This window comes from Bidens hawaiensis, unplaced genomic scaffold (assembly GCF_021521415.1).
Source record: "Bidens hawaiensis isolate Kalapana, Puna unplaced genomic scaffold, B.hawaiensis_p1.1 tig00004599_1, whole genome shotgun sequence".
Classification (NCBI taxonomy): domain Eukaryota; kingdom Viridiplantae; phylum Streptophyta; class Magnoliopsida; order Asterales; family Asteraceae; genus Bidens; species Bidens hawaiensis.
The window spans coordinates 157,488-177,863 of NW_027491280.1; the positions used below are offsets into that span (position 1 = coordinate 157,488).

At 36.1% G+C, this 20,376-nt stretch overlaps 1 protein-coding gene and 2 pseudogenes across 2 annotated transcripts; all 3 read right to left on the bottom strand.

Moving 5' to 3' along the window:
• Positions 1 to 2,348: 2,348 nt before the first annotated feature.
• Positions 2,349 to 4,504, bottom strand: LOC143627107 (cytochrome P450 76C1-like; annotated as a pseudogene). The gene is made up of 2 exons (XR_013152535.1): positions 3,426 to 4,504; positions 2,349 to 3,109 (listed from the first exon to the last, which is right to left on the bottom strand). The product of XR_013152535.1 is annotated as a cytochrome P450 76C1-like (transcript).
• A 522-nt stretch (positions 4,505 to 5,026) lies between these two features.
• Positions 5,027 to 7,683, bottom strand: LOC143627108 (cytochrome P450 76C1-like; annotated as a pseudogene).
• A 6,472-nt stretch (positions 7,684 to 14,155) lies between these two features.
• LOC143627109 (cytochrome P450 76C1-like) lies at positions 14,156 to 15,995 on the bottom strand. The gene is made up of 2 exons (XM_077097003.1): positions 15,024 to 15,995; positions 14,156 to 14,942 (listed from the first exon to the last, which is right to left on the bottom strand). Exons 1-2 carry the CDS (start codon positions 15,966 to 15,968, stop codon positions 14,319 to 14,321), a joined length of 1,569 nt encoding a protein of 522 aa, XP_076953118.1. The 5' UTR covers positions 15,969 to 15,995; the 3' UTR covers positions 14,156 to 14,318.
• Between the last annotated feature and the right edge of the window lie 4,381 nt (positions 15,996 to 20,376).

Consider the following 20,376-nt stretch of genomic DNA (forward strand, 5'->3'; position numbering starts at 1 on the left):
ACGTCTTTTAGTTGCTCATATAAAAATTTAAAGAGAAAATTTTAGAGAATGATGAGTAGTTGTGAATAGAGTAGAGAGAAAATTAAAGAGATGGGTAAATTTTGAGTAAATTTAAAAGACCACTGTTCATTCTATATTTATCTTTTAATATATTTGAAAGTGGTTATGAGTGAAGGCGAGAGAAAAAATAATAATAAAGATGTAAAAATATTATTTAATTGTATATAAGAGAGAAAATGTAGTAATTTTTAGTGTAATTATAGAGATAGAGAAGGTGATGTGAATGCTCTAAGACCATGCGTACTCGGTATGTGTTGCGGCGTTTTGGGTATAAAACGCCCCCCCCCCCCCCATTTTGGCTAGGCATTTCCTACTAAACGCACATGTGACACAATTTTTGAGGGCTTTGTGAGTGAGAGGCAGAGAGAGAGGAAGGAAAGATATGCGTTTTTGGGTCTTTTTCCCACTACACCTACTTTTTTGCAAAATACCCAAAAGCTGACTAGGCGTCACATGACATAAAATGTCCGGGTGTGTTTAGTTTTAACTACGCATAGTCTAATTGCATATTATGTCTTGTATTAAATAATTAGCTTGAGACTCGTGTATATTTAATAAGTAATTAAAATACACTTTAACAATATACTATCATATACTAGATTCATGCATATTTAATAAGTAATCAAAACACACTTTAACAATATACTGTCATATACTAGACTCGTGTATATTTAATAAGTAATCAAAATACACTTTAACAATATACTGCTAATACAAATCCATTGTATAATACAATGGAGACATAATTACAAATTTTGTCCTTTAAATATGTACAGTTTATGGATTAGGTCATTTAAAAAGTTTATTTGCAGGCGGTGTCCATTACATGATTATGTTTGTTTGATTTTCGTCTTTTTGACTAACTGACATCCAAAACCTCGTTAAATCTTGGCATGTGAGGACATTTAAGTCTTTTTACGATACTATTTAAGTATTTATAATTAAAAACAAATTAAATGTATTATTAAAAAAGAAACAAAATAAAATATGTTAATCAAAAACCTTGTTAAGTCTTTTAACTGAGTTTTTAGATGACAGATAGTGTAAAGGAAAAAGACGAATGCATTTTGTCATATAAAGAATACTGCCCGCAAATAAACTTTTTAAGAGACTTGATCCGTAAATGGCATATATTTAATGGACTAATTTATAACTTTGTCTACAATGGACAACAATTTTAAAAACAATCAAGTAGTTAATTAACTAACATTATTTGTTGTGTTTGTTTGAAACTACACGAGCTTTCTAAAAATAATATAACATATAAACAAAACAAAAAAGAAACATTATATACAATGTAAATAGAATAGATTTTGTTAAGTTTAAAGATACAAGGAAACAAAAGTCATTGAGATTTTAAATGTTAAATTTTGTGATAAACTTGACATTTTTAAAACTAATTTGAAATTATTTACTTTAAAACATCTTCAGTAAATTCAGATTATTTATTTAACAAATGAATAACAAATATTTAAAAGTTTGTGAGAGTGAATATTGTTATATTGTGATGCCTAAGCGAAAAGCGGTGGTAGTAAAAGAAAACCAAAGTTGCATGTAGTTTAGAGTTGTGTAAATTAAAATGAACTCGTGGAGCAACAAAATGAAAACCAAAATAATCATACAAATGACAAATTAGACGTACATTTACAAAGCCATTGTGTTTTATTTTGTGTTTTGATTAAAAGTACACTTTCAGATCCTTTTATCAGTATGAGAAAACTCATAGGTTTGTGAAGTATAATTGCGCCGGAAAAGTGTCACAAATGAGCAATCCCGACGAAATAAACATGTCGGAAAAAGCCTCTTCGTAAGTTTCTATGTGACACATTTTCGACACAAACTATGACACAGTTTTGACGCATCATTTTGTCGCAATTTTCTGACACTTAACAACTTCTACAAATTATAATTACCTTATAATGGTATACGTTTAAATCGTCGTTTTCCGACACATATACAAATTGTTTTCCTACACATATAAATTGTTTTTTCCGATGCAGAAATGTCAGAAATTCCAACACATTTCTGACGCAATTTGTAATATCATCAGGTTTTTTTAGTTTTAGTCTGAAATTTGTCGCAACTCTCAAAGAAAATAAAAAATTAAGGTTCCACTTCTTGCCAGAAATGTGTTGAAAACATATAGCAAATTGCGACGCTAATTTTGCGTCACAAATTTCATAGCAATTCATCCTATTTTCTAGTAGTGGATGTTGTTAGTTCCTTGTCGACACAGAGATTTTTTTAATGATGATTGTAGATATATATAAGACGGTTCTACTAATATGTAATAACACGTTTACCCATCGAAGTAGTAGCAAAATTTAGTAACAACATCACATACATTTAAGGTTTTACTAACATCATAAAATAATACATGGAAAGTCACATAAACAAGTATCACCTTTGATTAATTATTCAAAGAGCACATGATTTATTATCCCATGTAGAGGGTTGCCTGAGAGGGTATGGCTACTAATGATTTCCTTTTCTTTGTCACAAATCCAAACTCATCACAAAGCTCAAACTTATCGTCTTTAGGCAAGTTCCACTCGAAAGAATGCAAAAGCGAAGCTAATATATATGTTAACATCTTGCTACCAAGAAGGATTCCAGGACATATTCTTCTTCCTGATCCAAACGGCAAAAACTTCACATTATTTCCATTGTAATCCCATTTGCCGTTTAAAAATCTTTCGGGCTTAAACTCCATAGGGTTAGTCCAGTTGTTGGTATCCCGGTGGATTGCCCAAACATTCATATACACGACTGTATCTTTTGGGATCGTGTAGCCACCCACCTTGCAAGATTCTTCTGGGCATCTATGGATTAGGAGAGGAAGTGGAGGGTGTAATCTGAATGTCTCCTTGATCACTGCATCCAAATATGACAATTTATGCAAATGTGATTCTTAAACAATATTGTTCATACCAATAACCTCGGCTAATTCATCTTGAACCTTTCTCATTTCATCTGAATTATTCAAAAGCTCCGCCATCACCCATTCTACCATTGTCGACGTTGTGTCCGTTGCAGCAACTATGACCTCCTGTTGAAAGAAATAAAAAGATTTTAAAAACTCAGTTGGTGAATAATATTTCTGTGTATTGAAAGTTAAAAATCAGACCCCTTTACATAAAGAGATCAAATTGAAAAATATGATGGTAAAGGTAGTCAATTTATGATAAAACTAACCAACAAATAATAATGATAAAATTTCAATAACTATCACAATATTCTAAACCTAAAGATAATAGATACATCTAATAATAATAGCCACGCCTCTTATATTTAAAGTTTCCATTTTCAGTATAACTTTTATAAGACAGACCAACAATAATTAAAAAAGAAAAAGAAAAACATACCATCAAAAGGGCCTTAATTTGGATTATGTTAAATGATGCTGGAGTGTCTTTCTGGTCTTTAAGCTCTAATAACATCTGCAGAAAATCCATCCTTCCATCTCCTTCAGCTGCTCCATCTATTTTGTTGGAGTTAATTTTGATTCTTTTTTCTATAATGTTGTCAAAAACATGATCAAAATACTCCACTTGCATCTGCATATCTCGCTGCCTCTTTTGTAGATCAAACCATGATAACACCGGAAGAAAATTGGAGATGTTTGGTGCTCCAAGTAACTCAACAACTTTGTATTCAACTTCGCGGAACCTATCTCCGGTATAGCTAGATTCCACCCCTTCATCAGATTTGCTACAGCCCCATAACATGCTTGTCACAACATTAAGCTCCGTGTTGAAAGCGATTTTATTAATATCGACCTTTTCCCCTATTTTAGTATAAACTTCTTTCACCGTCTTTCTCACTTCATGCGTTCTAAAACTCTTACAAGCGTTTAGATTTTTGTTGTTCATCAAATTGTGAACTAAAAGCTTACGCATGTTACGCCAGTGTGTCTTGTTGTCGGTCCAAGCGATATCAAGCCCACCATAAGTGAGCAATGATGCTGTTATAGGAGTGCTGCGGTTTGCAAAGGTATGGTCCAGATCACGAGCCACTACACTTACTAGGTCCGTGGAGTTTACCACAACATGAAGCTTACTTCCTAGCTTCAGACTGAAGATGGGTCCATATTTGTGAGCCATCTCGGTGAATATTTCATGTAAGTTGGAGCCTAGAAACGGGAGGTAGCCTACGATTGGTAAGCCGTAAGGACCTGGCGGTAAGGAAGTTCCGCCCCTTTTTGTATAGAACAGTATCCATTTGTACCATAGAAATACAAGTGCCGGAACAGAAATGGTGAGAATTGTGCGAGCAAGATCGTCTCGCTCGTTGTTGGCTTCCCACCACCAAGACCAGTAGGTGATCATTTTGAGATAAATGTTGTATCCATGTATTGATATCATTTCTACTAAAAATTATATGTTAGCTGTCTGCTTGTTATATATATGGTTGATTTGAAGTTTGGTTATCTTGACTAAATCACTAAATGATAAAATGTCCCCTAACAGGTGTCCGTCCAGCTAGCTTTATTGGTTTTCAAGGGTCATTTTAATTTCTTTTGACTGTGGGCCAAGTCTAGTAAAAGAAGCTTCAAAAACAAATGAACATATTAAAAGCACATGGCTCATTTTCTTTTTAGCAGCAGTTACTATACTCCTATTAATTACCTCTAACACCGATAAGTAGTGTTCGGTTTTTACCCACACAACTTGATAAGAGCCACGGTTGCGAAGTCAGTCCCCCACTTTTGATGGAAGTAGGCTCTCACAACTATTGTTGCACGCTAAGTATCGAGTCGAAATCGACGTTTAACTTTAGGGCATATGTTAATGAATATTAAGCATCATAGTATATAAGTAGCATTTTTATGATTTGTTAGTTAGTTGTCGTGTAATGGGTTAATTAGTATTAAATGACATGTAGCGAATATATACATTAAGCCTAGATTATTATAGGCTAGCATAAATACATGCTGTCTTTAATCTCTTTACGAACTCCACTTATTTATCCAAATGTAAGAAACAGGAATACATATCTGCATAGCAGATAATTTATATCATAAGTAAAACCTTGCTTCATATAATCTTTGAGAAGGTATAGCAAACAGTGGTTTCCTTTTCTTGGTTACAAATCCAAACTCATCCGAAAGCTCAAACTCTTCATCTTTTGGCATGCTCCACTCAAAAGAATGCAAGAGGGACGCTAATATATACATCATCATCTTCTCCCCAAGAGGGATTCGCGGGCATATTCTTCTTCCCGATCCAAACGGTAAAAACTTAAAATTGTTTCCACTATAATCCAAATTTCCATTCAAGAATCTCCCGGGCTTGAACTCCAATGGATTGGTCCAGTTTATGGGATCCCGTTGGATCGCCCAAACGTTCATAAATACAATACTTCCTTTTGGTATAGTGTATCCACCCGCATTGCATGATTCATCTGGGCATCTTTGGATTAAGAGAGGAATAGGTGGGAGTGTACCCTAAACGTCTCCTTGATTACTGCATCCAAATATATTAGTCTAGGCAGATGATATTCTTCAACAATATTCATACCAATAATATCCATTAATTCTTCTTGAATCTTTGTCTTGACACTTGGATAATTCAAAATCTCTGCCATCACCCACTCTACCATTGTCGATGCCGTGTCTGTTGTTGCTGTCAAAATGTCCCGATGTAACAAATTTGGTTGTTTAGTAACTAAGTATTAAGACCTTAGAAGTTAGACCCGCACATTGCGGTGGGAACGTTAAACTGTACGAAAGGCAGGCGTCAAAATGTGCAAACGCGTTACAATGCTTAATTTGTGCGTCGCGGCATGTTAAAACATGAGATAACAAAAGTTGGATTGAAACGTAAAGCACTATCGTGTAAAAGAATAACAAACTTGTAGCGGTAAAAAAATTATGTAAAAAAAAACCCAACAAAACCTTAATGACTTATTTCATCTACGCTTAGATTGTTTGTACATCATCACGTGTAACTCCGTTTTGAATGAAACTTACAATGAAGCGTAGATTAAAAAAGCATGTTGCTACGGTATACTCAAGATTTTGTAGAGCATCACGTTGTAAAAGTTGTAAGAGGAAAACAAGTATATTAGGAAACTAATATAACTAAACAATAATAATAAAAAAACTAATATAACTAAAAGATAATAATAAAATGATTGGCAATAGATAACATGTCACATGAAACAATTAGCAAAATCATTTTGCACGCCATGTTTTGGGTACATGTACTTCCCTTTAGTTATGGTTAATAGTATACTTACATTTGTAAGTTTTCAATTTCATAAAAAACAATGAATTAAATAAATGTTTAGGATCATAAACTTACAATTAATAGGGCCTTTATTTGATTGATGTCCAATGACGTTGAGTCATCTTTCTTGCCTTTAAGCTCTTAACATTATTTGAAGAAAATCCTTTCTTCCATGTACATCAACTGCACCACCCACTTTTCTAGAGTTATTAACACTGATTCTTTCTTCAATTAAATTGTCAAAAATCCTATCAAGATGTTCCCGTATCTTCAGAATCTCTTGATGTCTTCCTTGTAGATCGAACCGCGATAACAGCGGTACAAAATCAGAGATATTTGGTTTTCCCACTAACTCAACAATCTTGAACTCAAGTTCTCGAAACCCATCTAAAATATTAACATGCTCGTTACAACGTTTAGTTCTGTGTCAAAGCAGTTTCATTAACATTAACCTTTCTCACTTCTTTTATTGCACTAATTTTGACGTTATTTTACTAATCACGTGAAAATAACGTTAAAAGTGGCGGAAGGTTAATCAGGCATCATGTGGTGGCTTTGATAGCCGAAAGACAAGGGCACATGCACCAATCAGCCGGTGTCCCGATGATTGAGTGTTATGTGTCTTATGTCCAAGGCTTGATTCAAAACTACTATCGAGCCGGGGGTCTCACCGGAAGCAGCCTCTCTATCCCTATGGGATAGAGGTAAGGCTGTCTACATCTTACCCTCCTCAGACCCTACCATAACATTGCTATTGGTGGGATATACTGAGTACGATGATGATGATGATGATTTCTCACTTCTTTTATTCTAAAATCGCGACAAGCATCAAGATTTGCATTGCCCAACACTTGGCTAACCAAAAGTTTCCTCATGTAACGCCAATGTGTTTTGTTGGACCATACAACATCAAGGGCACCATAGGTGATGGTTCGTGCCGTGACAGGAGGAGCAAACGTTTGGTCACGGTCACGAACCACAACCTTTGCTAGGTCCATGGAGTTTACCACATCATGTAACTTAGTTCCAAGCCGCAAGCTAAAGATATGACCATATTTGTGAGCCATCTCCGTAAATCTTTCGTGTAAGTTGGAGCTCAAAAACGGAAGGTAACCGAAAACTGGTAAGCCATAATAAGGGCCTGGTGGCAACCGATAGTTGGTAAATGATACGGTGTATTTGTACCAAAGAAGTACTGGTGTTGGAACACAAATTGTGAGAATTGTGCGAGCAAGCTCATCTCTATTGTTTTCTACTTTCCACCACCATGACCAGCAGTTGATCATTGTGAGATAAATTTGATCTTTAAAATCTGATTTTGTTATATATATATAGCAGTAGTGGTGTATTCTTGGCCACATGTAGGAGTGGGTGATACTGTTGATAGATTTTAAACTTTCATTTTCATTTCAAATAAAATATCCAATTATAATAAAGAGGCAGATAAGCGGGCAATAAGCTGCGCTGTCATCCCCTTTTGAATGGCAAAACCGATCCTACTGAAAAAAAATTATCGTTCTTCGGCGTCGATGAGTTACTATGCACGACCCACTGAACTCTTTTTAAAAGCGTAGCAGCATCAGGAGTAAGAGACCTAAATGTGTCAAAAGCAAAAGGAATAAAGGTGTGTTGATCCACACACGCCTTCTCGTGCTTAGCAATTTTTCCTGCTTCTGCCTTTAGCAAGGCCTGCCTAGCAACAACCCGGTATCCCTAAGCCTAACAAGAGGGGACGCCCCAGTAAGGTCCACACAAGCATGCCCCGCACATCCAAACACAATAATGTCCGCTGGTCGAAGAGTAGACCTTCCTTCACGTGGATCCGACAAGAAATTCACAGGAGCCTATTTTCTTTCCAAGATTCCCACCCGTTTTAACACATCACAAAGGACATCCATGACCAAATCATGTCTATATTAAACCCCAGGAGTTCTTTGCAATGAACCACGTGTTCACCAAAATTATCTAAATAAAACTTACGACAGACCGAGCATGGCTCATCAACTGGGAACATGGAGATCATTAAACGATATTTAAGAATTGCTCGGTACTCCACTGCTGACATTTGCTGGCCTAACCCTTCGATGGGGTGACAGTCAAAAAGTCTTGAGCATGAGGAGCCTGAAGACATTCTAATACCGCTCTTTAACGAGAGGACATGCCAAACTTTTATCCCAAACTTTGGACAATTTTACTATAAAGGACACTCGTCAAAGCATTTTGGGCTTTAGGGGGGGAGGAGTGTCCTTATTAGCGAATCCGCCAAGATAAAAATCGGGAATAGAGTTGCGCAAATAATCCATCGCACACCCAAAATCGAAATTTAACTGATCAACACCACAATCACGCAAAATGTGGTCATTTCCAAGATTGTGCTCTCGAGGCTACGAAAGCATAGGTGGAAACATCCTAAGCTGAATATAACCCCAAACCACCGAAATGGATAGGGAGAGATGAGGCTAGTCTCCATTGAAATCCCCAAAAAATGGACCCCACATACCACAATATCCTCAATCGCCGCTCGAAGCCTTTTGTCAAAAACAGAGACAGCTTCCTTAACAAACATAGGCTGACATATTCGGAGTCCGAACAACAACTTTGCCACCCCCATACATGAGCGAAGCAAAAGAAGCTCACATTGAGCGTCACACAGGCGAGTAAGACATCTCATTAGTTCCAGAGCTCTTGAAGCTATAGTAAAGGCCAAACTACTGATAAACCTAGCATCCCGGCTAACCGCACCTCCAAGGAGTTTTACCCCTAATTCCGGTCTCCCAATCCCGATAGGAAATGAACCTACTTTTACCTTTACCCCATTGCACGATGGCCAATATACTTCGGTCGTTTTAATATTAAGCTCAAGCCCCAAACTTGACCCCTTGGATTTAATAATATCCAAGGCTTTAGCCACTTCAGTGGTGTCTCCTATAATCGTGTCATCATCTAAATACCATGCATGGAAAAGTAACTTGCAACCATCTCGTACTTGATGAATGAGGGGGTGTAAAGCTAATGCAAAGAGAAGGGGTCCTAAAGGATTGCCATGTTGAACCCTAATAATTGACTGGATACAATCATTTCCTACATATAGTCTAGCCGGTTGCCCGTAAAGAAAATTAACCCATAGGAAAATAGATGGGAATTTGGCATGAACTTCCTGCAGGAGTGTGGTTCTATCCATCAAGTTGAAGGCATTAGAAAAATCTACTGGAAGCAAAGCCAACGACCCATCAAAATAAAATATATTAAGAAATTTATTCGCGCTAAGAAATCTACTCCGCTATGAAGCACTTTCCTAGCTACCAATAAGCAACTTACATAATTAGAGAATAATATGTGTGTAAAATTTAGAGAGATCCCCTTATAATTGTGAACATCACTTTACCCCATTCTAGATATCATATTTTTACAAAAAGCTTAAGTGAATCATCATATTAGGGGATTCACTATTTATTATTTCAAATTCAAGCAAATCAATTAGTACATGATAAAACATAATTAGATCGTTGTTGCCATATTATTACAAGTCTTTTCGTTTTATATATATTTTTTCAAGATTGTAGCGTCTTGTGCTACCAACGTATTCGTTACCACTTACCAACATTTATATTCATTGTTTTTCACTTTGGTATGAGCTTACGATTTCTCTTGCTTCGACTTGGGTGAAATATATTTTTTTTAATATATTATTAAGGGTTTTAGTTATATAATTAGTAATTACCATAATTAGAATATATGATTTAGTTAGGTGTACTTTAGAATTATTATCATTATACTCCTATAAATGTTGAATTATAATACACAACTAGCTGGTTTACCCGCGCTTCGTGGCGGGATCGTGTAGTTTACCTGCACTTCGTGACGTTGGCGTATTAATTTTGTTTTTTTAATGTTAGTATCAACCTATTAGGAGAAAACAAAGAACACTAATCATTACACACATGTTTTTACACAGAGGAAACACGCAGTGTGTGCAACGTGATATCAATATTGTCTTAGTAGTAATCAACACATCAAATCCTATAGTAATACCATCTGATCTTTTATTGTCGGCATCGAAAGTCAACCTAACATCCATCCGTAGACAAGCCATTGGCTGCAATCGTAAGCCTCTGCCACCTCAACTCCTTCAATAGTAGCTAGATGAGTGATCGGAACCCACTGCAACCGTTTTAATAGAATTATCCATTCAAAAAACTCACTTTGCATGGGATAGGAGTGTTGATTGATGTCTCTAAGAAAGTAAAGAAAAAGTCAGCTTCTAAAAAAGAAACTGGTAACACAAAAACATATAAATAAACTTCATATAACATATTGTTCAACATTATGTGTGTATAAGAGGTTTAACAAAGAGTATCATATAAACATCTTACTATCTTATCAATATGCACTCGAAACTTTTAACACCAATTACACCCTTATAGTAATCTAATTTATTTTTGTATAAATCCAATAATGCCCCTTTCGGGTCACTTCCGTACTCAGATAATTCACGCTCGGGTTCTAGTGGTGCCCAAAGTTTTATCATATTTATAAATAATATTTTAAACTTAAAACTTCAAATAAAAAAAAACTACAAGTTATAACCTCACTTTACCGAAAGTTATCAAACAAAATGAATAATTTTAAAACAAATGCGGTTCGTGTTTGTGGGTTGGCGGGTGCAATTGACATAACTCAAAAGTTGAACATGAACTTAAACCCGACCACCCAAACTGTAATCCAATCCAAACAAATCCAAATAATTTTAAAACATACGAGGTTCGGTTTGGCGGGTTCCAACCTAACAGAAACCTAAAAGTTCCAATCAAAGCATCAAACTAATCTTAATAAAAAAATACATAGGTTGTGAACTTAATAATACCTTAACTTCATATCAGGGTTGGTTACAACATCCGTCTTGAAGCAATTACAAAAACAACTCTAGAGTCTTTGTATCGTTGTCACAAAGCAAAAGTCTCACTTTACATCAATAAATAAATCCCTCATCAGTCTTTCCGTGCACATTTCCTTCACTACCACGTCTGTTTAACAGTATGGATCCATCTTCCATATCAAAAAACTTCATTCCTTATATCCCTCACAAACACAAATTCACCAAAATGACACCCTTATCTTACTGCCACCAATCTAAAATACAATCAATGTTAAAGAACTTACATTAATACACGATCTCAATTACTAAAATTAATAATTAAAGAAAAATAAGTAGTATAAACGATGATGGTTCGGGTGAAATATACGACTCAAAAATCTTCAAATACCATCATCTATAAATATCAAAAGAAACTAAAACTTGAAATTCATCAATGATTTAATAATCACTATAAAGAGGCTCAGACCTATCGAAACATTGGTGCAAAAGGTTCAAAGTGCCATGGCTGCAAGGGTACCTGCCATCCTGCATTTTTGCCACGCCAGGCACATATCCTGAGCTGATGTTAACTCGAACAACATTAGATCATCACAGCCACAAACCTGATTTCATATTTCAAACAACCATCCAAAAAACCCAAATCAAATGTCAATCGACATCGACAGAGGCGGCAACCGGCGTCAGAAACCGTGGATTTAATAGCCATCACTTCCCCACACCGAATCCGGTAACAATCAGAGGAATCCGAGGTCATAAACCCTAGATTTAACAATCGTAATTTCCCAACATCGGAGAGCTGCCACCACCACACGATCGCTGCCTAGGGTTCGTAAATCAAACCCGGTAACAATCGTCGATGATGGCGGCAATCGATAGAAAAACACAGCCATAAACAAAGATTATGGTGACAACAAATGAAAAGAATAAAATGAAGAGTGAAGAATTGCTGGTGGAGTCATCAGAAGCACCGCCCAAATCATACGATGAGAAGCTGCCAACATTAACGCTTTAAGAAATTGTACCAGACGTTTAAAAACATGTAGGGGTAGCACAGTAACAATATGTGTGTAACCGAAACTTTGCAATTAATATATATATATATATATAATATCTCTTACAAGATGTCATTATTCTACAGAGTACATAGTGACATACCATTGCAAAACAAATTTACTTCTTTCGTATTTAATTCAGTTGGAAGCATTTGGGAGTAATTAAAGAATGTCGCAGCTGCAGTACCTCTAATTTTTGGGTTTTCGACTCTTGATTGTTCATACTCAATTAATTCTCAATTGAAGGATTGGGTCAACATATGTCGGCTTTGGAGTATCGGTTAATGATCCATTTGTTTCCGGTAGATGAGCCGTACCCGGTTTGCCGTAAGGTTTGTTTGGATTCTTTTGGCGAGTATGCGGTTTACTGCAAAGAGTTGTCTGGGTTTAAGTACAGGCATGATTTGGTGAGCAATGTTCTATGAGATGTTCTTAAACGAGCCGGAATTTCGGCTAAAAAGGAAGCCCCCGTAAACTTTCTTACGGATCCTCAAGAAGGAAGATCCACATTACAACCGGCCGATATTCTTGTTTTTGGGTGGGTAGGGGGAAAACACGCTTGTGTCGACCTCACAGGAGTGTCCCTTCTTGTTGGGATTAAGGACACTGGGTTTGTAGCAGGCCAGGCAGCATTGAAGGCGGCATCGGGCAAGGTTGCTAAACACGAGAGAGCTTGTTTGGAGAATCAACACGTGTTTATCCCCTTCGCCTTTGACACTTTTGGTTTCTTAGCTCCGGATGCCGTGGACCTTTCGAATAGGGTTCAGAAAGTTGTGTATAGTAACGTATCAGCCCAAAAGAATCGAAACTTTGTTTTTAGTCGGATTGAGTTTGCTATCCAAAAGGGGGTTGCGGCGCAGCTTGTTGCCCGCTTACCTGCCACTTCATTGTAAATCGTTTGGATGTTTCTATGAAGTATTTTAATTACCATAAAAAAATGATGGTAAGATTCTCAATATATTGTTGTCGTTTTGAGAGCAAGAATTCTACACGTCTGTTTGAACTTCATTGCGTTGATGTAGTTATTGTTTCATCTGGTGTAATAGTTTGGTTTGTGTTGACTGAACACAGAAGTATTTTACTTTGTGGATTATAGTAGATAGTGGTTTCCCTTCATAGGAAGTTGTAAAAGTCGCGGAGAATTAGATCTTTTGAGTTACCGTTAAAACAGAATTAAAGGATTTTTACTTCCAAAGTAAAATGTCTCAGAATAATTTCTTTTCTTACATGTTTTATTAACAATCTTTAGTAATTTTAAATGTAACTTCTTTTTTTAAGATAAATTGTGTTTCTTTGTCTAAAAATATTTTTATTAGCGGCATACGTGCAACTTTTATACGTAACGTAAAGACGTAACCGATTTGAAGGTTTCGTGTACTCCCTTAGACAAATTTGAAATTTTCTTTCTAGGGTTTTTAGAAAGATTTTCTCCCCGTGCGAGTGCGAGTGCGACAATAACAGTATAACTGATGTTAGGAAAACAAAAATATCAATAATGTCATGGCTAAATTAGTAGCCCTACAAGAAGAAAAACCATCACAATAATGGACCTAAATAATCAGCCCACGTGAGTTGTACACTCCAACTCTAATGATGTGAATGGAGGCAACTCTAAAGAGCAATGAACCAAGTGGTCCATCTTTTTTCTGGTGGAATGCCCGACAGAGGTTCTAATGATGGAAGATTTTGAGAGCCAAAGTCACATGGTGATTTTCTTTTTGTTATACATTGGCTTTTTTCTTCTTTTTGTGTGTTTTCTTTTCTTTCAAAATTAGTTTTATAAAAACAAGTATCGATGAATTACTCAAAGATATTTATGTGCAAGGGTTCCCACCGAAACTGACAAAAGTTAATTGATTTGTTGACATTTTTTTTTATTTTAACTGAACCTGTTGTCGGAAGTCTATCTGTAATTGCTGATGGAATGTCATCGTTGGTAATATTCCGTCTTTGAAACTGTGATACCCATTTGTACGATCGTGATAACCAATTCCAATACTTTAGTATTTTATTAACATCACATTATAAACGATGCATTCTTGAAATTGAACGCCACATAAACAAAGTATCTCCTACGAACACACGCACATATATATTTATTTATCTCAAATAGAGAGTTGCATCAGATAACCTTTGAGAAGGTGTGGCTACTAATGGTTTCCTTTTCTTTGTCACAAGCCCAAACTCGTCACAAAGCTCAAAATCATCATCTTTAGGCAAGTTCCACTCAAAAGAATGCAGAAGCGATGCTAACATATACATTAACATCTTGTCACCTAGGGAAATTCCCGGGCATATTCTTCGTCCGGATCCAAAAGGCAAAAATTTCAAATTATTTCCATTGTAGTCCCATTTTCCGTTTAAAAACCTCTCGGGTTTGAACTCCAATGGGTTTGGCCAGTTGTTGGGATCGTGGTGGATAGCCCATACATTAATATACACGATTGTGTTTTTCGGGATTGTGTAGACTCCCACCTTGCAAGATTCAGCCGGGCATCTCTGGAGTAGAAGAGGAAGCGGAGGGTGTAATCTGAATGTCTCCTTGATCACTGCATCCAAATATCTTAATTTATGCAAATGTGATTCTTCAACAATGTTGTTCATTCCAATAACCTCGTTTAATTCATCTTGAACCTTCTTCATTACACTTGGATTATTCAAAATCTCCGCCATCACCCATTCCACCATTGTCGATGTTGTGTCTGTTGCGGCGACTAGCACGTCCTGGTTTATCAAAGTTTCAGTTTTATTTATTAGTATATCTTGTGCTACAAAGAACAATAATAAGTATAAAGAAAAACGGACCATCAGAAGAGCCTTAATAGGAATTATGTCAAATGAAGTATCAATGTCTTTCTGATCTTTAAGCTCTAGTAGTATCTGAAGAAAATCCTTCCTTCCATCTTCTTCAACCGCCCCATCGAGTTTGCTAGAGTTATCTTTGATTCTATTTTCTATAATGTTTTCGAAAATCTGATCAACATATTCGAGTTGCCTCTCCATATCTCGTCGCCTTTTTTGTAGATCAAACCGCGCTAGCCATGGAAGAAAATCCGAGATATTTGGTGCTCCTAGTAACTCAATTATTTTAAATTCAACTTCACGGAACCCATCTCCAATATAGTTAGACTTGCTACAACCCCATAACATGCTTGTCACAACATTAAGCTCTGTGTTGAAAGCAATCTCATTAATATCAACACTTTGGCCTATTTTAGTATAAACTTCATTCACCGTCTTTCGAACTTCATGTGTTCTAAAACTCTGAGAAGCGTTTAGATTTGTGTTGCTCATCACATGGCTAGCTAAAAGCTTACGCAAGTTACGCCATTTTTTGTTGTTGCTCCACACGATATCCGAACCACCATAAGAGATCAATGACGATGTTATTGGAGCATTGCGGCCGTTAGCAAAGGTCTGGTCCATGTCATGAGCCACACCCTTTACTAGGTCCGTGGAGTTCACCACAACATGAAGCTTACTTCCTAGCTGAATACTAAAAATGGGTCCGTATTTGTGAGCCATCTCGGTGAATATTTCATGTAAGTTGGAGCCGAGAAACGGGAGGTAGCCTACGATTGGTAAGCCGTAAGGACCTGGCGGTAAGGAAGTTCCGCCCCTTTTTGTATAGAACAGTATCCATTTGTACCATAGAAATACAAGTGCCGGAACAGAAATGGTGAGAATTATGCGAGCGAGTTTGTCTAGCTCGCTGTCGACTTCCCACCACCATGACCAGTAGGTGATCATTTTTAGATGAATGTTGTATCCAAGTACTGATAAATGATATGTTAGCTGTCTGTTCTATGTTTATGGTTAAGTTAGGAGTTAGGACCATGGACTTGCCACTAGCTTACGGCATTATACTTTGAAGTATGGCTATTTACAAATTCAAAATAGCTTTCTCATATAGAAGAAAAACAAATATGATTTTTTCTTGAGACCATAAGAGTATAAATTTTTTGTTACAACGATTGAAACTACACCCAATACATGAGTATGCTTTCCTAAAACGAGATGTCAACCGTCTATACCAATGACTCACTCAGGAACACCATTAAGGAGGAAACCCCACCACTATGAAAAAACCCCCTTAAGATAGGTTTTGAATCTAAGACCTCGAGGATCCCGAACCTTAACAATCGTCCCATGCCATTGTCAAGACTCCAGAAGACCAATTGCACCATAAGAGTATAACTGATGACAGGAAAACAAATCTATCGATGTCTTGACGAAATTAATGATGTGAATCCAAGCACTACGAGAAGAAAAACCATCACAATAATTTATCTAAGTTTGAAAATATATTTTTTTTCGCAGTTATATTTATTGTTGGTAAAAAAATGGATCCAATTACAACAGAAAGGCAGGTAAATGGGCAATAAGCTGTGCCGCCACCCAAACCCAGGAGTACCATAATCCAAGTACCACAATACAATTTATTAATATAAAAACAGGTTCCGAATATTATATATCATTTTCTAATAATAAATAAAACAAAACATGAAGAACTTATATGTATCAGTCATTCCTTTTAGTACTAAAAATTATTAAAAAAAATAAATTCGGGTCTCATAGTCACATAAACGTTCGCATGAAACCATAAAAATAAACTTAAGTATCGAAATTAAATTGATTTACCCTGACATGGTGAGTAAATCAATCTAATGAAAAAAAACTTACAAAAGCCAATAAACTTTGAACAAAAATAAATAAGAAATTATATAGCCGTTTAAATCTGTGGGCTACGGCTCATGAAGGCTCATGAATGCCAACCTAACCCCAGACTACGTATTAAACTATTTTCATTATTCATAAATTTATCGATGACTTTTCTTCTTGAATACATATCAATCTAACATCTCAGTACTTGTAACCACTCGGCACCTAAAAAATAACGACAAACGATTTTAAGTGGACTTCGCTCCATCAAAACAAATGACCAACGAAATAATAAGATATGCATACGATAAATGTATAATATGTAGCGTGACTAAATATATAACTAACAAAATGAAAATTTATTGAACCTATACATGATAAAATCATGTAAAGTCGATAAATAAAATTTTGCATGCATTTCAGTCTGATTACAATTCAAAAAAAGCAATAATTGTCTTGAAACATATAAATTTACATTTTGGACTTGTGTAAACAACATTGACAACCTAAAATTACTAGACATCATACTTTGTAACATCTGAGATGTACAATGACTCAGGGTTTCTATCTTCTTTATAATACACTCTAATTCCTTTAGCTGCAATGAATCTTATGATAAGATATATGTTTTGTGATTCGTTCGGCATGCAAACACTTTGAGCTGACGAACAAAGTTATATGTAACACGAGTTCGCTCCTGTTATAAATCTTATAGGCCCAAACCATCAAGCCCAGCCAACTAGCCCGGTTCAAGGCCCAACACAGAATGAATGGAATTGGGGCTCGGTGAAACGCGTGTGATATAAAAGAGGCGAGAACCAGAGAAGGGGATAACGAATATGATGAATGTTTAGTAAATAGTGGTTCTTCTCTCATCTTAGATTTTAGCCTAATTTCTCATCTCCTCTTGTAATTCTTGATTATTCATGATTGTGTACGGTTTGGTTTATATCAGATTGTAAGCCTTCTGTTTATCCATCTAATTGTCTGATTCTATTAATGCTTGGGTTGTGTTAATATCACTTCACAACAGCTCCTCAAACAACGACTCATATAAACTAATTGCTTCCCGTGTTTATGAGGCTAAGATCAACCTCATTGAAGAGTCAAGTCCCAACTCTGAGAAGCGTTTAGATTTGTGTTACTCATCACAAGGCTAACTAAAAGCTCACATGTTACGCCATAGTTTCTTGTTGCTCCACAGGATCTTCGAACCACCATAAGTGATCAATGACGCTGCTATTGGAGCTTTGCGGCCGTTAGCAAAGGTCCGGTCCATGTCATGAGCCACAACCTTTACTAGGTCCATGGAGTTCACCACAACTTCTGAGTTGAATACTAAAATTGGGTCGATATTCTCTCTCAAAGCGACATGGTCTAGAAAACGAGTAAAAAAAAATCCATCTATATACCAAGTAACAAACATATTCTCTCAAACATATATTGGACGAGTGGAATCTTGATTTGAAGTTACTAAATTCACTTTGGGGCATAGTGGAATATGGGCCATACAAGTTAATAAATTCATAAATTCATTTAGGGGCTGTTTGGTTCATTTAGATATGAATGAAACTCTGTTCCATTCAGCAACAACAATAAGTCTGAATGATTCAGACCTAGGGGCTGTTTGGTTTATTCAGATCTGAATGAGCATCTGTCTCATTCAGCAACAACAGTAAGTCTGAATGATTCAGACATAATTTTAGCCATTCAGATGTTTTTCTGTTTGGAACCAAACAGTCTGAAGTCTGAATGAATCAGATGTTTACATCTGAATGGTTCCATTCAGATGTAAACAAACAGCCCCCTAATTTAACCATTCAGATGTTTTTCTGTTTGGAACCAAACAGTCCAAAGTCTGAATGAATCAGATGTTTACATCTGCAAGTTAATAATTCATAAATTCACTTAGGGGTTGTTTGGTTCATTTAGATCTGAATGAACCTCTGTTCCATTCAGCAACAACAATAAGTCTGAATGATTCAGACCTAATTTTAACCATTCAGATATTTTTCTGTTTGAAACCAAACAGTCTGAAGTCTGAATGAATAAGATGTTTACATCTGAATGGTTCCATTCAGATGTAAATAAACAGCCCCTTAATGGTGATAACCACTTAGCAACATTAACCAAATATGGGCCATACAAGTTGGTCCATGATCCGCCGCAAAACAATATGGGGCTATGGGCCAGTGTCAGACCGTATAAAAATTGAGAAGTGGGTCGTGGGTTAACGTTAAAAAGAAAAAGTTATTAAAGGAGGTCTGTTCTGAAAAAGCTTACAATGATGAAATAGAGGTGTACAAAACCAGTTTTTTTACAAACCGAACCGGTTTGGTTTTTACATGTTTGAAACAAGTTTGACCCAAACCAGTTCGGTTTAGAAACCGGCTTAAGCAAAGAATTACTCAATCAGGACTAGTTCGGTTCAGTTTTACCCAAACCACAATACGAACCGCTTGTTTGGTTTGGTTTAGGAACCGGTTTGGCAAAAATCGGTTATTGAACAAACCGGTCCGGTTTGATTTCCGGTTGACAAGTTTTGAACCGGTTTTTATGTACACCTATGAAGAACAAGAAACCTACCATCAATAATTGTCAAAGCGAGCCAATGCGAACTATAGTGGTGTAAAAAGTGTGAACTTCATATCGATACCTAATAAGTAAGTAATCAGTTGTTATAAAGTGTTACAAGTTCAAAAACTATTTTTTCCGCTTATTTCAACCATTCGTATTAATGGTACATAATATATTAGATCGGATATAATGACTTGTTTGAGACACTTGATACCCAAAACCGAAACCTCCCCCCCTCTTTTTCCTAACTGACTCTATGTAAGGTCGATGGGTTAATTTAATTGGCTAATCATCTAATCAGTTATCTAGAGTTGGTGCCCTTGATTTAATGATTCTTGCCGATATAAGGGTCAAAGGAGTATTCGTCATTTGGGTTAAATGATTACTTGATTAACAAGCTAACGGAAGATTGTTACTTATTAGTGACTTATTGGCCACCCTTAACATGAAATTCAAATTAGTACTACTATTATACTATATCTTTATGTTACTGGTCTATGTTGACCTAGTGCTTCTTTTCGGCCCCCCTAGAATGTGGGCCCTGTACGGCTGTACAATATCTTACCTTACACATATAACCTTAACCTTGACCCGCTATTTGGAATTGAGTTAGTAAAAAAAATTATTCAACCATTGGAAAATAAAAGCTCATCATTTTCAAACCACATAAGTAAAATACAAAATAAACTTAATGTCATCAACATTCGAGAAAGAGACAAGAGAATATAAATTTACTGACAAATGATGCAACTAGTATGTGTCGTAATAATTAAAGCACTTATCATTAGCCAAAACACTATAAAATAGATTACAAGTTTCAAAATTTTTTAATTAGGTTATTCAACTTTCAATTTGTCTCAATTAGGGGGTGAGGGAGGTCCATGATGGGGCTCCCATCACGAGTGATCGCAAATGAAAC